Source organism: Lepidochelys kempii, chromosome 11 (assembly GCF_965140285.1).
Source record: "Lepidochelys kempii isolate rLepKem1 chromosome 11, rLepKem1.hap1, whole genome shotgun sequence".
Taxonomy (NCBI): Eukaryota; Metazoa; Chordata; order Testudines; family Cheloniidae; genus Lepidochelys; species Lepidochelys kempii.
Genome location: NC_136390.1, coordinates 42,025,276 through 42,044,827, shown reverse-complemented (window position 1 = coordinate 42,044,827; position 19,552 = coordinate 42,025,276). Strand labels below are relative to the sequence as shown.

The 19,552-nt window shown below is 44.8% G+C and overlaps 1 protein-coding gene across 5 annotated transcripts in view; it reads left to right on the top strand.

Moving 5' to 3' along the window:
• OLA1 (Obg like ATPase 1) overlaps positions 1-19,552 on the top strand; it is a 201,595-nt gene that overhangs the window by 100,307 nt on the left and 81,736 nt on the right. For all 5 annotated transcript variants that reach the window (XM_073305886.2, XM_073305885.2, XM_073305884.2 and 2 more), the window contains one exon: positions 8,984-9,159. In XM_073305886.2, coding sequence (XP_073161987.1) covers positions 8,984-9,159 — 176 coding nt within the window. The remainder of the gene's footprint in view (positions 1-8,983; positions 9,160-19,552) is intronic.

Here is a 19,552-nt window from a genome sequence, read left to right as displayed (position 1 = left end):
AGTTACAGAAACAACTCCATTTATTCTGGGTCACTGCTTGACCTGGATGTTCCACTGTTACCGAGTCACCTCTCCTCTCCAGAGCTCAGTGCCCAGCATTGGGACTTTAGCTGGTACTGATGTTGCTATGGTACCTATCTCCATCCCTGTCCACAGACTGTCTCCAGTACATCAACTAAGAGAGGCAGGTCACCACTTTCTTCTCCAATACTAGGACTCATCCTCTGAATTGGAAGAGGACTACAGCAGACACCCAGTTCTGAACTATGCCCTCAGAAACCCCTCAACAGGATAGAGCCCAAATAGGACACTCCAGGGTTCCTTACCACTCCAGTATGAGAGAATATCACCCCTACACACTCTGGTACCCTGCCCTCTGGAATCCTGTATCAAGGAGTTATGAGATTCCACAATGGTAGTTGAGTCCCAGAAGATATGTGGGCTTAACACTCAGCACTTCACATTGTGGTACAAGAGACCCAAGCAGACCTAGGGTTCCCAGAATAGAAGAGTAACTTTCTCAGCCTTTTCAGGAAACACAAGTCCGGAAAAATGATGATGAAGAGCAACTGAGCAGGAGTCTGTGCCTGTGAAATTGTCCTCTTCTTCATTGAGCAAGGCAGTGATTCCAGCTGTCCCACAATACCCCAATGATCTTAAAGCTTTTCAGGACTTGCGTAAGAATGGCAAAAAGAAAAGGAGTACCTGTGGCACCTTAGAGACTAACCAATTTATTTGAGCATAAGCTTTCGTGCTGTAGCTTATGCTCAAATAAATTGGTTAGTCTCTCAGGTGCCACAAGTACTCCTTTTCTTTTTGCGAATACAGACTAACATGGCTGTTACTCTGAAACCTGTAAGAATGGCAGAATCACTTGGGATTCCCCTGGAAGAGGGCCAGAAAGCACCACAGAAGCTGCTGGACACTTGCATAGCTTGGGTTGAGCAGAGTGTTGCTTCCTGTTAATGAGGCCATCCTCAAACCTGCCAGGGTTCTCTGGCACATACCAGCCAGTATCCCAAGTGGGCTGAGAAGAGGTATTTTGTATTTGCAAAAGGGTCAGACAACATATTTTTTCACCTGCCTCCCAACTTGGTGGTATCTGCGGCCACCAAGTGTAGCCAACAAAGACAACCCAGATCTAGGCCTCATGAGAAGAAAGCGAACAGACTTTACCCCTTTGTCAGGAAAGTGCATTCCAAGGCATCTCTGCAGTTTCTAGTCTCAAAACTGCCAAACTTGATGGCCAAATATGATTACACCATCTGCCACAAGCTGGCTGCCTTTGCCAATAAGATGCCTCAGGATGCTAGAGACAGGTTCCAGGCCCTGATTAATGAAGGAAAACTGGTAATGAAATTGCGCTTCAGACTGCTTGAGAAACAGACACAGTAGCAGGATTCACGGTCATGGCTGTGATGATGGGATGCTCGTTGTGGCTCTCCTCCTCAGAAATCCTGAAGGAGGTTCAAACGAGAGTGGAGGACCATCCATATGAGTGCAGTGCTCTATTCAGAGCATGATGAATGAGGTTTCCACTTCTTGAAGGAGTCCCTGGGTATCACTGGGTATTTATAGACCTGCAATCAAAAGAAAACCCCTTGAGCCACAGTGTAGATGATGCCACACCTACCTTTTATCACCAGTGGCAGCATGAGCCACTGTGTAAGCATCAGAGGAAGCAAAGAAAGGGTATCCAAGGTCAACTATCTTTCACCTTTCAACCGTCATCACCCTTAAGACCAACGTTTTGATGGGACCCTCAAAAGCTGCTCACCAACTGTCCTTCTGGATCTACACAACCTTTCTGGTCTTTCTTTTCCCTTTGAAGGCTGACTTTCTCACTACCTGTCTGCCTGGACAGAAATCATAATTGACAGATGAGTACTAAAGGTCATTTCCTTGGTGTACACGATCTAGTTCTCTTCCCTATCCTCTTTTAGGACCCATCTCTCAAGACAGAGGGAGGGACGATAGAACGAATGCCTCTGACAGCAAGGGGAAAGCAGTTTGAGGTTCCTTGACTTCCCCAAGAAGATAGGGGATGGAGGCCCATTCTGGACGTCAGGGAACCGAACAAATTCATCTCTAAAGTTCAGAATGGTGACCCTGTTAGCCTCTATCCATCACTAAATCCAGACTATTAGTTCATGATCCTTTATCTCAAAGATACCTACTTTAATATAGACATTCAACAGTGTATTCCTGAGATTTGTGGCCAGTCAACAGCACTAGCGATACAGAATTTCTTCCCTTTTGAGCACTTGATGGCACGTAGAGTGTTTACCAAGGTACTGTCAGTGGTAGCAGCTCACTTGTTGGAAAGGGGCAATGTTTTACCTTTACTTAACCAGCTGGTTGCTGAAGGGACTTCTTACCAGAAAACATGGGAAGTAACCAGTATGTTTCTACATCTATTCAAGAATTTGGGCATCAAGGTGAACCTGGAGAAGTCCACCCTGGAACCCTGCAATCCATATAATTCACTGGGGCAAGGTTGGATGCTGTTACAGCCAGGGTTTGCTTACTGGTAGTGCCCTGCGCAGATACAAAATTTTATATCCATTGTGGCATATTGCCGGCACTACTTTGATGGGTCTCGTGCTTTCTCTTCTTGGGGAGGGTTCAGGTTCTCGCCCCTAAACTGGAGTATTAACTGTCCCACTAGTGTCCTAGAGGAGGGGAGTGGAGAGGGAGGGACCCGGGCCTATGCTCTACTCCGGGTCCCAGCCCAGGGGCCTTAGGGATAGCAGTAAACCACTTAAACTAGTGGTTCCTTCCCCTGGGCTACTTCCTTCTCCTGCCCTTCAGCTTGTGGGACTTCCTGCCCTCCTTCTGCACAAACCAGGTGTCCCTTTACCTAGGGTCTTGGTGGTCTTAGCCCACCACAGCACTTCTCCAAACTCTCCTCTGCTTCCCTCCAAACTGCTCTCTGCTCCAAAACCAATCCACTCTGTTTCAACTCCCCCAAACTGCTCTTTGCTCCAGTGCCAATCCATTCTGCTTCAACTCCTCCAAACTGCTCTCTGCTCCAACACCAATCCACTCTGCTTCAACTCCTTCCCTTGTCTGATTGAAGCAGGGGGTTTTTATCAGGTGATTGGCTTCAGGTGCTTTAATTAATCTATAGCAAACTTTCTTCCCTCTACAGGGAATAAGGCTCCCTTCTAACACTCTCCTGCTGCCCTCTGGCCATGCTGTGTCACACCGTGGATATAAATAGATATCCACAGATCTGCAGTACTCTAGTAGGAACTGTGGTGGCAAAAGCAGCAGCATCTCCAGCTGCTGCTCCCAGGAGCCAGCATACCGTGTCCTCTGGGGCAGACACCAGACTCACCAGCAGCTGTCCCTGGTCACGTTAATGTGTGCAAGTGGCTCGCATGCCTGGACAGGAATCCCTTCCACTCAGCAGTCTGTATCTCCTGTCCAGGAGCTTGCAAGCTGCTTGCACACACTAGCACAAGCTGCTTGCACACACTAACGCAACCTGGCAAAGCTGCTGGTATGCCTGGTGCCCGCCCTTTGGGTGAGGCTGGACTGGTATAACCACAGGGGAGAAGCTGCCGGTGCAGGGCACTGGCTCCAGGGAGCAGCTGCCCAACATGCTGCTGCTTTCGCCACTGCGGTTCCCAGTAGAACCCTGCAGCTCCATGGATACAGATTTATATCCGTGGATGCGGATATAAATTTTGTATCCACGCAGACCTCTACTTACTGGAGGATTGCTTCCTCTCCGTCACTGGGTTCATTTAGGGAATCTGAGCCCAGATCGTCCAGATGATCTTGCCTGGTATTGTTGAGCAATATGGCTGTGTACACTTACGTGACCCCATTAGTAAGACTTCACCTCAGATGTCTACAAATATTGTCTATGTGCCAGGTAAGCACAGTGTTAACCTGCTAGTCATGATTCCGCAAAGAATCTTCACTCCCTTTTGCTGGGAGGACGGACGTAAAGTATGTGTTTGGGTACTATTCCATCTCCCTTCTTTTAACCACGTCTTTGACCACAGATGCATCCCTATTAGGTTGAATTTCGTACATGGAGGGACAGGTTGTCCAGAGGTATAGTCCCCTCATGATTTTACACTTCACATCTATCTGTGGGAACTGAGAGCAGTCAGATTAGACTGCAAACAATTCTTCCCACACATCTGCAGTCAGTCAATCCAGGTATTATGGGACAATATGATTGTGGTTTATTATCTCAACAAGTATGGCAGAGCAGGTGCTTCACAGCTCTGTTTGGAGGCTATTGCCCTCTGGAACTGGTGCATTCCAATGCAGATTACCCCAACTGCCAGGGATTCATAATACTGCACTGGCAGATTCTCAGAGCAGATACTTTTCCATGACCTGATTGGGTGGCATGGGGTCTCCCATCCACAGATCTCTTCATGTACTACGTGAACAGCAAGTGCAAGAAATTGTACTCCAGACGGGGTTGTGGCCCAGACTTTCTCAGAGAGACATTTCTCATACAGTGGTTGGGACTCTTGTGGTATGTGTTATTCCCGATATCTCCTCTTACCTTGTGTTGAGGAAAACCAGACCAGTCAAGGCACAAGTCATTCTTCTAGCACTAGATTGGGCCTGACTGTTCTGGTACCCAGCCATGCTTCACCTGAACGAATCATATTTGGATGCATTTCAGTGTTGGAGAGGGCCTGTTTGTCTGATGTCCAGGCAATGCTGAGAACAGCAGTAGGAAGGACTTCACCAGAAAATGTTTTATAAATGTTACTCCTCAGAGGATTCTGCGCTGCTGCACACATACAGAGTTCATGAGTTCCCCCAGATTTTTTTTTTTCCCTCCTCAGAAAATACATTCACCTGGAGAGGCGCTGCAATTACCTTTCACCTCCCAAGGGCTGCTGTGGTGCCAGAACAGAAAGCAGCTAGCTCACGGACAGTAGCAGCCATCAGCCGGCCGTGTTCCTCACAGCACCCTGCCCGTGGGGCCAGATTAGGAGGCATGGGCTATGGGGGAAGGGAGGACAGACAGTGGGGCACATGAGGCTGCTGGTGGGGGGTCACATAGAGTGGGATTCAGAAGGGCTACTGAGGGGGACAGACTGGGGCAGGGGCGGAATGGGGGTGCAGTGTCACATGGGGATGTGGGAATAGGGGCAGTTGTGCCTGACTGACTGAATGGGAGAGGCTAGAGGTCAGCCAAGGTCTGCATGGGGGAGGTTGTTGAGAGAACTCCTACAGTCTCTGTTGTCCGTAGGAGCTTATTTCAGAACAGTTTAGCCTCCTGTCCTGACAGGGGCCTGTCTTCCCCTCCCAGGAGGTGTTTCTATAGTGGCAAGTTGGGGGGGAACCCGGGCCCGCCCTCTACCCCTGGTTCTGGCCCAGGGACCCTAGTGGTAGCAGCTGTTGGCAGCCGACCTTTCACTGCCAGAGTTGCTACATTTCCCTGGGACACTTCCCCACAGCTCTCCCGCTTATCTCTTCTTCACCCTTATCTTAGGGCTCCCTTACCAATGGTTTGAGGGTGTCTTCATTAACCAGCCCTTCAGCCGTACTTCCTCTCCTCTGGCTCCCTGGCTCTCCTCAGCCTGACAGGAGTGAGCCCTTTTATAGTACCAGAAGGGCCTTAACTAGAGTCAGGTGTTCACATTACCTCAGTGGTCTCACCTGACTCTTTGCAAGTTAATTGGAGTCAGGTGTTCTCATTAGCCTGGAGCAGCCTCTGCTCTGGTCAGTCAGGGAACAGAAAACTGCTAATCCAGTGGCCAGTATATCTGCCTTCGACTATTTTGTTGTACCCAACTGGCTTGGGTCTATCACAATTGTTAGATAGACTTGTGGACAGGTATTTTCAAATAATTTACCAAAATAATTGAAACTGGCATGATTATGTAGTGTTATTTTGACATGTAAAATATGCAGAATTTTAAAATATTGTGTGCAGAATTTTTGGGTGCAGAATTCCCTACAAGTAATGATGTGGACAATATTTCAGTTTTGTGTAACCAGTGAGTAATTGCCTCTTTACAGGCTAAGATCCCAGACATGTGAATTACAACTTGTCATTAAAATCCTTGGGATTATCTGTTAGCTCCATCAAAGTACACTTGCAGCCATCAGCACCAATATACGCCAACTCTGTGTATTCCTGCCCAGTTCATGAAGGGTTTGATTTGCATCTTTCCTCTTGTGATGAAACTGGTACTGCCCTAGGACTTGAAACTTGATAAACCCTCACTAAGCCTCCTTTTGAGTCCCTGGTGTCCTGCTCTTCTCTGCATCTTTCTATTAAAGTAGCATTTCTGGATAGAAGAGTTGGTGAACTGGGGACACTCATGGCTGATAATAGTCCCTCACCACCTGCCTCTTCCCCCCTCCCTCCCATCCCCATATACAAGGATAAGGTTTCTATGAGGCTGCATCCTAATTTTGTGTCTCAGGCAATGTTGAACTTTCGCATCAACCAAAATATCCATCTGCCAGTTTTACCCTAAACCCTACTCAGGCAGAGAAGAGATGGCATGGCAGTCACTGAACGTGTGTAGGGTTCTTGGCTTCTACCTGTCTGAAAGTCCACTAGAGACACTTCATTTCATTCACAGAACTTTAAAAAGAAGAGGCCATCTCATCCCAGAGGCTGTCAGAATGCTATGAGGTGAACATCACCCTTGAGGCCAGCATAAAAACTCACTCGACTAAAATTCAGGCAGCTTTGATACCTTCTTTAGAGATGTTTCTGTTACTGACATTTGCAGATTAGCAGCTCGGAATTCTGTTCACACTCTTGCTAAAACACTATGCACTGGTACAAGCAGCTGCTTCTGATGCCTCTATAGGCAGGGCAGTTTTGGAATCAGTTATATTACTGGACTCTAGGTACCTAACACATCATAAAGATGGTGTTTGTGAATCATCTGAGCTGCACTACACATAGGGACGTCACTCGAAAGAGGGGTACTCATCTAGTAGTAACTTGAGTTCTTCAAGATGTGTTGTCCCTATGTTAGTATACTGCAGCTCTCTGTCCTTGCTGCCTGCTTTCCGCTTTTGGGAACTTGCAGTAGGGAATGGACTAAAATGGCAGTAGTCCAGCAGCCCCCTTTATTCTCTTGATGCAGAGCATGAGGACAGCAGGGTTGCATATATGGACCCACAGGGAAACTGCTAAAGAAAATTCTCTCGTCTGGGCATATGGCGCACATGCACAACTTGAAGTGTACTACACATAGGGATAACACATCTTGAAGAACAGAAGTTATTACAAGGTGAGTTACTCCTTGTTAATAACATTTCTGTTCATATCCAGATGTTATATTGCTAACCTTGGTGTATATTCAAAATGGTTTTTGGTTGCAAGTCTTTTAGTTTTAGGGAGCTAATTGGTATGCTTTAGAGAATTTGAGAAGAAAGGGTTTCCCAAACTGCTGTTAGCATTTTCTACAATGTGAAAATGGTTTGGACATTGTGTATCTTCATTTATTCCATCTGTAAGCTACACACCTGCTGTTGTACCTGAATAACTTAGACATTCTTATCATGTTTATCATGACGTTTATTTAAAACGTTTAAATTTAATCCTTTTATTCTAAAACCACTCTCTTCAGTAATTAATTTAAAAGTGAAAACTGTTGAAATGTGATAGAACGTTAGTTTTCTGTACAATCTAGCAATTGTGAAGTATTGTTTTTAATTTAGAGTAGAAAATACCTTGCGCTAAATTTGGTGCAGTAAGAGTGAAGTCCATTGATTTATTCCTTCACAAGATGGTCACATTTGGTGAGCTACATTCCAGAAATTCAGTAATATTCAAAAGTATATTAGTTTTGTTTTTCAAGCTGTCTTTTAATTTCTAAGTAAATTTTTGTGCTAAGGAATTTGTATAGTGGGGTCATTACAATTAAATTGATCCATGAATACTTCACAAACTTCCCCCACTCCCCCCCATTTAAAAACTTCCTTAGGTTTTGTTCATTTTTTGTGATGCTGTTCCTTATCTGATAATTTTAAGAGTAAATCACAGTTGAATTATGTTGCCACATTGTCTTCAAAAGGGCATAAAGTCAGTACACATGCTTCAATAATATCTGGGTTTTTTTACCCTTATGTTTCCGGTTGGCAATTTGAAATTATGGCTTCAGCTGCACTTTAAATATGTGATAATAGATGTGTTTCTAATAAGGGCCAGCACCATTTTGTTCAGATGCTGTGAATGGTTGTCACTCATATATGACAAATGCACCTTCCTCCGCTTCTTTGATGATCTCTGAAAAACCATACCCTCAAATCAGGGCGATGAAATTAGCTGCTGTGTAAATTGTGTGTCTGAGTGGTTCATTATCCAATCACCATCAGAACCACAGTGATAAAGTAGATTGAAGCAGGGAAAAGGTCTGCCAGATGATTTCAGGCCTTTTTCTAAATCCTGTTTCCCTTGGAAACCCTAGACAACGTGGTTCAGAACTTCAAAATTCTTTGGCTAGAACTTCCTATGTATATTTTATGTACAAAATTTGTGGCTAATGATAGTGTTACGATGACTCTTTCATTCTTCAAACCACCATTAAATATTTTAATCAATACAAAGGTATTTTCAATTGGGGTACCATGTTTTACTGCTGATAGTGGAGACATTTTTAAGTAAAATGGCCCTGACTTTCAGGAAAGTGCTTAAATCCATCCTCATTCGGGAAAGCACTTGAGCATGTGTATAAACTTAAGTGCTTTTCTGAATTGGGGCTGGTATGACTACTGTTCAGTACATGTCCCTGTAAAGCTTGAAATAATGGGGTAACCACATTAGTTAAGAATGAATTGCTAAGCACTTGAAGTACTATAGTGTTGTAAATTAACATATTAAATATTGTGCAGAATATTGTAGGCAACTGTTCTGCACTGGGAGAAGAATGGTCTTTTTTTCTCATCTCTGACTTTCTATTATTATTATACTTTAATGTTGTGTTTTGTTTATTTAGGTTTAATACTTAAATTAAGTGTTCTTTTGTTCTAGGATCATTTGAAAATGATGATATCACTCATGTTGAAGGAAGTGTAGATCCTGTTCGTGACATTGAAATAATACATGAAGAACTTAGACTTAAAGATGAGGAAATGATCATTCCAATTATAGACAAACTAGAAAAAGTAGCTGTGAGAGGAGGGGACAAGAAATTAAAACCTGAATATGTAAGTAAAAAGTGTGCTGTTAAATGTATCATTATTTCCTGTACAAGTATGTTTTCATTTGTGTTCACACTTTTAAAAATCATTATAATGTAAAAGATTACCATTATTTCTGTATTTATTTTAAAATTATCACTGCTGCGAGGTCTGTTGGGTTAAAATCATTAAAATGAGCTTTGTTTTCTGTTGATAACCTAAGTTTACACTGAGGGAGCTAGATGCACTCCATTTAAAGTGCTCTGACATAACTCAATCCAGTCTTGCTCAAAATGAGGGAGATGATACTGACCTTTAGTGTAATTTGAAAGCTCATACCCGCCTCGACAGATATCCCAGCTCGTGCCTCTGTGTGCATGACACTACAAAATCTCAACTTGCATCCAGATAGCCTGTCACTTATAAGTAGGATGATATTCCCATTTATAAATCTGTAATAGAGATGTCTATAACCTGATCAGACTTGATCATTTCAGAGCTCAGCACGTAGTCTTCAGCTAAGCACCAAAGGCCTAAAAAGTCCTCCAGAGTTTGAAATTGGGATTTGCTCCCAAAATCTGAACAAATTCTGATGCTGTGCTATTCCCAGTGATTGGTGTCTAGGATCACTTGTTTGATTGGCTCTTGATCTCATTGAGAGAGGGCCCACAGTTGGAGCGTTCTTGTTGAGCATGCTAGCATGAACATGTGCAAAGCATTGTGGGGGTGCCACATCATGTCCATCCTATGCTGGGGAAGGAGAAGTCCCTCTTTTGTAGCCCAGCATCTCCCACAATTCTAATAATAGACTATTTCACTCTTGTCTGTAGTTTCCGGAGGCAGTTCAAAGCTGCAGCACAGCCTGTGCTAGCCATGCCCCTTTCTCTGTCCTGCTGCCAGATATTGTGCTGCCATGACTGTAGTCAAGTGGCAGTTCACTTTGCTCCTGACTTTTCTGTAATAGCCTATTTTATTCATTTTTGGGGGCAGTAGTAAGCAGCCTTTCTTTATTCTTCCTTCTTCCGTATTGAGCAGTGCAGTGGTCATAGCCACTGGAGATGGTACTATAGTGCATCCCTGCTCTCCTCCCCCAACCACTCCCCAAACATGGCAGAGCTGTTGTTCAGACACCAAGGTATATCCAAAAAGTGTTGTATTTGTGAGGCACCTTTAACATCCTCTTTGGAGGGTGAATTGTGCCCTGCCTTTTCTCAGTTAGCTGACCCTGCACTGCTAGGGCACAGGGCTTTGAGAAGAATGGGCATGTCGGGTCCCCTCCTCTGTGACCCAAGAAGCTGAGACTCCAGCACAGAACACCCGATATGGAGTTGCAGAGTAGGGATGAGGACGACGCCAGCTAGCCAGTCTTGGGGAGAGCAACAGGGATCGTACTCAACTCCCTTTCTTGCCAGCTCAAACGGAATTCCAGCAATGTGACCATCCCTGGTATAAGAGGAGTGGAACCCCAAGTGGGGGCGACATTGAGGGAGACCTTTCCAGGGGTCTCAAGGTATTGCATAAAGCAAACCACAAAAGACCATGCTCTAGCCACAGCTGGTTGGCACTGTTGCAAAGCAGGTTAAGAAGGCTAAAAAAAATCTGAAAAGGTACCAAGAAGTCTTCTGACTCAGACACCTCTTCCTCTAGTACCGTTCATGTTCTGAACAGGACATGTAAAAAATGCAACAGTGTTCCCCATGCGACGTTTGAAATAGGACAAGGCTAAAGGCAAATACCTGCTTCGCAAGACAAGAACAGTGCCTTCCTGGATGACCTTAAGGCCATGAACACCTGACTTCCAGTCCAAACTTAAGAAAATTTCCTTAGCAACAACATTTGTTGGCAAATGCTTCAATGCATACAATGTGATTTTTTTTTTTTTTTTTTTTTTTTTTGGGGCAGGGCCATGGTATCCATTTGAGAAAGCTGGGGGCCACATGTAGTTTCACCCCTGGAAGAGGTCAATACTCACTCCAAACAAATACTGTCTTCATCTAAATTCACAGATTCTCTCCTCTTTGGGGAAAAACTAGACAAAATATTTGCAGAAAATTCCACCAAACCAAAATAGTCCTTCCTCTTCCCTCCTCACTCAGTGCTCTAAGGAGGGACTATAAACCTTATAGACACAAATGTTCCTTTTGTCCAATTTTCTCACAGAAAGACTTGCAGAAAGATAACAGGTATATCAGGGTAAGCCCAGAACTGGGGAATGCGTGGAAAATCCAGAGATGGTTCCGTTGACTGTAAGAGCCCACTATGACAATGAACAAATGTGCCTTCTCCCAATTGGGAATCTAGAAGGCAGAATTTTCTCAGAAGAATGGTTCGTATTGATCAGACTGACAGAAATGGGCAAGAGAGATAGTGAGTTGCAGATACTCCCTTGAACTAAGAGCTCCATCCCATACCTTCTCCACCCAGTCCCCCATCTTGAGCAACCCTGTCATGTGAGCTGGTGTTAAATTAAATCTCGCGTCTACTGGACATAAGAGCAATTGAAGGAGTTCCTTCAGAAGAAAATTTCTTAGGTTTGTACTCAGTTTTGTTCATTGTCTAAAAATGTACCAATGGAGTCAGAGCCATCTTTATATTGATAGCGTTTAGTTTATAGTTTTCAGAAGTTCAGGATGGTCTCACTAGCAGGCATTATTAGAGATTGATTCTTGGCTCTCAACCTACAGGATGCCTACTTCCACATCTCAATTCGACCGTTTTGGGAGATTCCTCCGATTTACCTTTGGCAGGACTATTATCAGTACAGAGTGCTCCCATTTGGCCTCTTGTCTGCACCCAAACTATTCTCCAAGGTCCTCTCCATCTGCTTCTGGGGGAATTCTGTGCTATTGCACATGCAGAATTTGCACAGAAATTAATGTTATGTGCGCAGAATTCCCTTTTTCTCACACGGAAATGGGCTGCAGCGCTACTGGCTGCCACTAGGGGCTGCTGGACCCGGCAGAGCTCAGCTCACAAATAGAAAATACTGCTGCTAGTGGGAGAGAGCTGGAGAGTTCCTGGCCCCTGTAGTTCTCAGCACACCCTGAAGGAAGGAGGTGGTGTGCAGGAAACGACATACAAGCCCGGGAACTAGCATCAGGCTGTTTCTCCCTGTAGATCCTTTGGCTCTGGGGGGCAGGGTGTGCAGGTGTCTGGGCTGGGGTGGACCCCGCAGCTGAACTCCGGTGGGGAGGGGGTGCATGCGAGTGTCTCGGTGGGGGGCAGGGGAGTGTATGGGTTGGGTGGTACCCTGCAGTTGGGCTCTGGGGAGTAGGGGGTGTGTGTGTGTCTCCCCCTCCCGCTGGGCTCTGATTGTGGGAGGTGGAGGCAGAGAAACTGATTTCTTCAACTCTACTCCTTGGGGAATTTTTTTTGTGTATATTGTTACAGACATAGTTGCTGACAGGTATTTTGAAATAACTTACCAAAGTAATTGAAACTGGTGTGATTATGTAGTGTTATTTTGACAAATAAAATATGCAGAATTTTGCAGAATTTTTAATTTTTGGCACAGAATTCCCCGGAGTATCCATTGTAATAGCACACTTCAGTTTACACTGGTGTTCACTATGTTAGTTCTCCAATCACAGCGAACCTTTTTAGTAGAAAATGTAAACAAAAAAGGTATTTATCATTTCAGCCATTGCTATGTATTTCTGTTGTTTTTTCATCCTCATTGAGCAATGGACCTACTTTGTCCTTGGTCTTTCTCTTGCTTCTAATGTATTTGTAAAATGTTTTCTTGTTATCCTTTATGTCCCTAGCTAGTATAATCTCATTTTGTGCCTTGGCCTTTCTGATTTTGTCCATGTATGCCTGTGTTGGTTTTTATATTCTTCCTTCATAAATTTGACCTAGTTTCCACTTCATGTATGACACTTTTTTTTTTTTTTTTTTTTTGGAGTTTCAAGTCGTTGAAGATCTCCTGGTTAAGCCAGAGTGGTCTTTTACCATACTTCCTATGTATTGTTTGACTATGCAGAGAGAATGACAGGAGACATTAGATATGGGTTTAATCAGGCCGCAGCTTTATTATTATAATAAGCCTGGGACTAACCCAGCAGATAAAATGTGCAGTGCATGTGAAAATCCCCACAATTCACTTTGGGGGAGGGAGAGGTGAGTGCTTTTTTCCAGCTCAACCTCCCCCGCCCCCCCCCCCAGTCCCTTCTGTTTTGTCCCTCCAGCAGTTCCCTGGCAAGGACCTTACTAATTCCGGGCAGGGGGAGGGGAGGTTCCACCTGCTCCCCCCACCTTTTTATCCAGGTCCCTCCAGCAATTCCCTTGCCAGGACCTTACCAGCCCCGCTCATAGGAGGGGTGAAGGTATAATGATGGAGGGTTGGCTCCCTGCTGTACCAATGAGAGGAGTCCCCAACTGCCCCCAGCTTGCTCAGTTACCAAACACCGCTCCTTAATTCCTTTTGCAAGCCATTTATCCGTTCTTTTGTGCCTTAATTTATGGACTACCTGCACTGAATGTCCGTTAGTTTGGCTACCTCCTCCCCACTGGGTTCCCAGATATCTCCCAGTGCCCTCTTTTATATCAACCAAAAATATAGCAACACCTGAGTCTGACCGGTGCACCCCATCCTCCCGAAATATCTCCGGTGCCCCATAGAGTATGCCAGGATGTGAAATTACTGTCCCCGCAAGGGCAACAAGAATTTGACCACTTCCCAGTTCACATACTTCCTGGTTTTGTTCACCTTGGCAGGGTTCATGGCTCTCCGCTAGACCCTGCGCTGAAGCATATCTGACCAGACAATGTTAACACCCGGAAAAATTACCAGGATCTGCATCCGGTCCCTCCTAGTTTGAAGGATTAACTCTGCCGCCTTTAGTGTTCCCAGATCATTTTCTCCCAAGTGTATCACCAATATATCCGGTGGCCGCTGACGTGCCCGCACAGCATACAACAGCAATATCAGTTGATCCCATAACATGCCCCTCCGTGCGTGCCAGCTGAGTAATGCTTCACCACCAAATCCCAGTTGGGAGCCCTTGGGCAGGCTGGATGCGTGTCTATGCACCCAAAACACAATACTGTGCCCACAGATCCACACCCTCCTGTGTATGGCTGGTTGTCCCGTATCTGAAATGAGAACACAACCAATCAGTGTTGATTTTCCACCTGTGGTCTTGCATATATTCGGTATGCATTAGACTGCCAGCGCCTGATTGCCTGAATAGCCTCTGCTTCCATATCTATCTGCACTGCTGCCGTAGCTGCCCCTATTCTGAATGAGTGAGAACCAAATTCATGGGCTGGCAGCCCCAACCTTGTTAGCCCCCATCTCAACATGGTAATCAATTGATATGCCATGAGGGGACTCCCGTCTCTGTGTACAGAAAGGGGGCCTTCTACCGTATTGCCATATAGGCCCTTAATGCCCAAATGGGGCAGAGCCCAGGCTCGCTCCCTCCCATAGGGTAACGAATGCACCCCAGCCGACTGGATCAGTCTTCAACCTTTGCAAATGTAGTATCGCTGCATGCTTGTGCCAGCTTATATCACGAAATTCCAAAGCCTTTCCTGTGGAATCCCTGATGGACCCAGGCACTAGCTCACTGATCCTGAAAGCACCAAAAAATGCTGTCAAGAATGCTGCCCTGAATAGGGACACGTGTCATATGTAATAGCGCACACCGAGGATGTGAAGGAGGTCCCTGAGCGTGGAAACCCTGATGGGATGACAGGAATCCTCCATGGGTCCACCGCTACGTGACCATCCCACCAAAAACCTTCGAACTAAGAAACCCCCACAAGGATCTGGGTAGCCATTTAGCCTACTGACAAGTGTAATGGCCGAAAGGCGATTTGAAATTGTGGAGGACACCAGTTGACGGGTTGCCAGTGACAGCATGTACCGCAGCACCTGTTCCTCTGTAATGGGCCACATTGCCGACTGCCCTTCCTGCTCCTGAAATTGTATGAATGCATTAAAACTTTTCTCATAGCGGTGCCACGTGCACGTGCCACTGATCTCTGGACTGCACTTACAACTGTGCTACGCCGTGGTTCCCTACCGTGAACAGCATTTGTCTGGGTTCGTGGATGGCGATCCCTGCCCTGTGTGTCTACCATTGCTCCTGAAATTACCTGAGCGGGATGTCCTGGATCTGCATGACCTGTTCCGCTTTGTACAGCCTGTAGTGCTGTGGAAACGACCTCATACACAATACATTTAATTACTCGTATCAGCTCCATGCTAACTGGTCCCCCATCAGATGCCGCTAGCTCAGCTGGGTGAGTGAGAGCTGCATCTGGAGCCCCCATTTTCCCAAGCCTGATAAGCTGACTTTGATGCTCCAGCGTACTACCCCAGGCACCCCCAGCCACTTGCCCTTGCTGTGTGGACTGTGCCTCTGGCTTGCCCTGTGTGTGATTTGATTGCTTTCTGGGTTCCTGTGGTAACTAAACTAACTTGGGGGGGTAATGCAAATTCCCCCCATCCTGTTGTGTTCTGGCTACAGCAGAGGAAAACTGCGCCATGATTCCCCAAACATTCATGTACACTGCAACGTACACTGCAACTGCTATGGGAGGCGCCCGCTCCCCTTCTCCTTTTTCTTCTTGTACCTATACCTCCTCTAATGAGCTCTGCCTCCCTTTGTGAATCTGTTCTACTATTGCTACCCAGTTCCACTGGTGCCAGAGGAAAAGGAGAATGAAGCCTTTCCTTTTGTGCCTTCCTTTCCCCTTTTTGTGTCCCCGTGGAGCCAGGCTGAGACTGCTTACCAGCTCCTGCCCCTCTGCCTCCTTGACTAAAACAGGGAATGGCTTGTAGCCCCCATCCACTTCCTATCCCCCAGTCCAGCCCGATCACTGTTTTCCCAGGGAGTGGGAGGTTTCCCCCCCCCCACTGTATGGGCTATATGCGAAATTGTGTTGGTTCCAGTGCCCTCTTTCTCCCTCCTGTAGTGATTTGGGAGTTGGGAGGAGGGTTCCTGCCTTTCCCTACCTGACACTGTCTGGCTCTATGGGGGAGTGGATTGAGCACTATTTTTGCCCCCTCCCTGCTGCCTCACATGGGGTTTCTGTCCCTTGCCACTATGTCCCAACTCCACCCTGTTTCTATGGCCTGAATTGGGGAAGGGGCTTCTCCCCCCTTGCTGTTCCTGTTCACAGTCCAGACTGATTCCATGTGGGGAGTTCTGTGGAGCAGGGAACCAGTGCCTGCTCCCCCCTGCTGCCGTGTCCCAAACCATCCACCACACTGACTGCTTTTTCAACAGTTTTACGTCTCTGCTCCTCCCACAAGGCAGACAGCATTGCCCTCTTCTCCCAGCTAGCCGGTGTCCCATCCCGTCGTTCCCCCCCCCCCCCCAGCTTAAAGTGCAGGGTGGTGATTGGGATAGTTTGCTCTTGCTTAATGACTCTTTAAAAAACTTCCAGCTCTCCTGACCTCTTTCCCCCCCTCCCCCAGGCTTGCTTCCCATGGGATCTTACCTTCCAATTCTCTGAGTTTGCTGGAGTCTGCCTTTTAGAAGTATGTGGGGCAGTTAAAGTGCGACACATTACTGCACTTTACAAATCACACCCCTCCAGCATGTCTTGCCAGTGACATGTAGACAAGCCCATAGTCATCTGTGCTGTGAGGAGAGAATCTAGAATTAAACTATTTACTAAGTTTATCAAGTTCCTGTACTTCAGTTTTAAGACTTAGCTTTTTTTAAAATAAAGGTTGTGAATGTGTTGGATTGTCAGCCCTGGATACAGAAAGGTCCTGTTTATTCATAGAACAGATACATCACAGTTTGCAGTATTGCAAATTTCACCCAGTGCCAGTGTCACCTTAGAGGACCAGTGTTTATATTCATTCAATCCTTGGTGTTTCTGTTGAGACTGCCAATAAAAGTGGAAAATAAATTTCTAGCGGTAGTGGCTTTGTGATGTATATGCTTGTCCATTAGAACGCGATCAGCAGTTTAGTTTGGTTTCAGCTCTAAATTTATGCCATCTCCCGAGCCATCTTTCTTTAAAATAAATACTTCAAACAAAACGCAACTTTTAAAATAAAGAAATAAAATTAATTGGAATGTTAAAAAAAAAAACAAACATTGAGGATACTTGAGTAACTTAAGGAATAAGTTACTAGGCTTCAAGGAAGTATTTCTATTGTTGATGTATGTAATTATGCCTAAAGTCTTTAGTGGACTGTTTACTGTGCTGAATGGGGTATTTAGAGGAAATTAAAATTCTTTATAAGGAGTGTTTTGAATGCGTCAAAAATATTCTTGACAGATGTCGTGGTGTTAGAGGCTAGGGTGCTTTGCATATTGTGACTTCTTTTGATATTACCAGTACCCACAGAGAAATTAGTGCCTGAACCCCTGTAACAAAACTAGTCTTTCCAATGTAAACTTGTTTTATGATGATGATATCTGACCTAATATCCAGTGGATTTTTAAGATCTTGCAAGGAATTTCTGTAAGAGTGAGAAGTAGATTTGTTCAGAAGAGAAATGCAGTGTTGCTTTTAAGTGAAGTTTGGCTATCTAAAGTTGAAGTAATATGAGACTGCTACAAGTATTCATCCTTGAAATACAGCTTTCCCCATTCATATAATTTGTTTGCCTTTTGTTTTGAAAATCCACAAGCATTGCTGATGATTCCTGTAACTGAAAACCCCCAGGATTCTCAAGGCTGATCTACAGTAGAGAATTTTAGGGTTGTTAACACAAGTACTCACCTGGGATATTTGTAAAATGCTTCATATCTGCACACACAAATTCCTGTGATGTTTCACAAACATTCTCAGTATTGTTACAACTGCTGTAGCTCTGAGCAAGTCTTAGAGCAGATAATTCTTGCTCCAGTTCAGTTTGTTAGGGTAGGAGGGAAAAATAGATGATACACCTGTACTGGTTCAGTTACTGCTCCTGTTGCATTCTCCCAGTGCTCTTGCTCACCTTTCAGTAATGGTGCTGAATATGGTTTCTGCCACACCTCAACTCCTTTTCACCCCACCTGATGAAATTCAACTTTGTCTCTTTCTCAGTTGTGGATATATACAATGTTGCATCATAATTTTTATAAAGGGCTTTTGTCTCAATTTGTGAACTCTGTTTCTCCCACTCAACACAGAGGGGTAGAGACAGCGAAAGGGAAGAGTAAGTCTTGTACGTACTTTACTAACATACCTCTTGCCAGTAGCTTTTTTGGTGTTATGAGTAACAGACTGTCTACACTACAGACCTTACAGCAGCACAGCTGTACCGCTGCAGCTGCGCTGCTGTAAGGTCTCCTGTGTAGCCGTTCTATGCCGTGGGAGAGAGCTCTTCCAACCAGCATAATTAAACCACTCTCAACGAGCGGCAGTAGCTATGTCAGCTGGAGACACTCTCCGCTGACATAGTGCTGTCCATACTGGTGCTTTTATCCGTGAAACTTATGGTCGGGGTTTTTGGTTTTCTGTTTGTGTTTTTTTTTCTCCCCCCCTCCCCTCCCCGACTGACACAAAAATTTTGCCAACAAAAGTGCTAGATTAGACACAGTCTTAGACAGATTTTAAAGTCTTAGGCAGTAAGTTGCATCTCATTAAATACATAGCATGTTCTACCAAACTGTTGTTCTTAATATTAGCCTTTTTTCAAACACTTATAAAGTTTTTTAACAATAAATGTTCTACAAGACGTTTTTTTAAACACTATTTTTTTATAATAAACTTTTACTTAACCTTTGTTTTACTTCTTTAAACCAGTGGGTCTTCACCTTCTAAAAAAAATAGAAAAACCACAATTAAGAAATGAGGGAACAGGGCCTGAAACTGAATGAAAAGTTACTTTTGTGGGGGGAGGGATTGCTCAGTGGTTTGAGCTTTGGCCTGCTAAACCCAGGGTTGTGAGTTCAATCCTTGAGGGGGCCATTTAGGGATCTGGGGCAAAAATTGGGGATTGGTCCTGCTTTGAGCAGGGGGTTGGACTAGATGACCTCCTGCGGTCCCGGCCAACCCTGATATTCTATGATTCTGTGATAACATAAGCACAGCCATGATTGGAAAGATGTGTTTACCCACTAAATTAGTTTATCTTAACCAAGGATGACGAGTGTGGACATGTTAAACCATTTCAGAAGTAAACAGTTCAATAACCACTTAGTTGAACCATCTAACCTTGAAACAGTGCAATCTTCTATCAGGATTTGAAAAGGTTTCATAATTGGTTGATTTATTTATTTATTTTAAAGGTTGGAAGGGACCATTATGATGATCTAGTCTGTGCATAATATAGGCCATAGGATTTCCATTAATTACTTCCTGCTTAAAGTCCAATATCTGAGGTTAAACTAGACCATATCTTCTAGAACAATATCCAATCTTGCTTTAAAGATTTCCAGTTATGGAAAATCCATCGTAACCCTTAGTAATCACTCTCATTGGTAAAAATTTGCACCTTATTTTCATCTGACTTCAATTT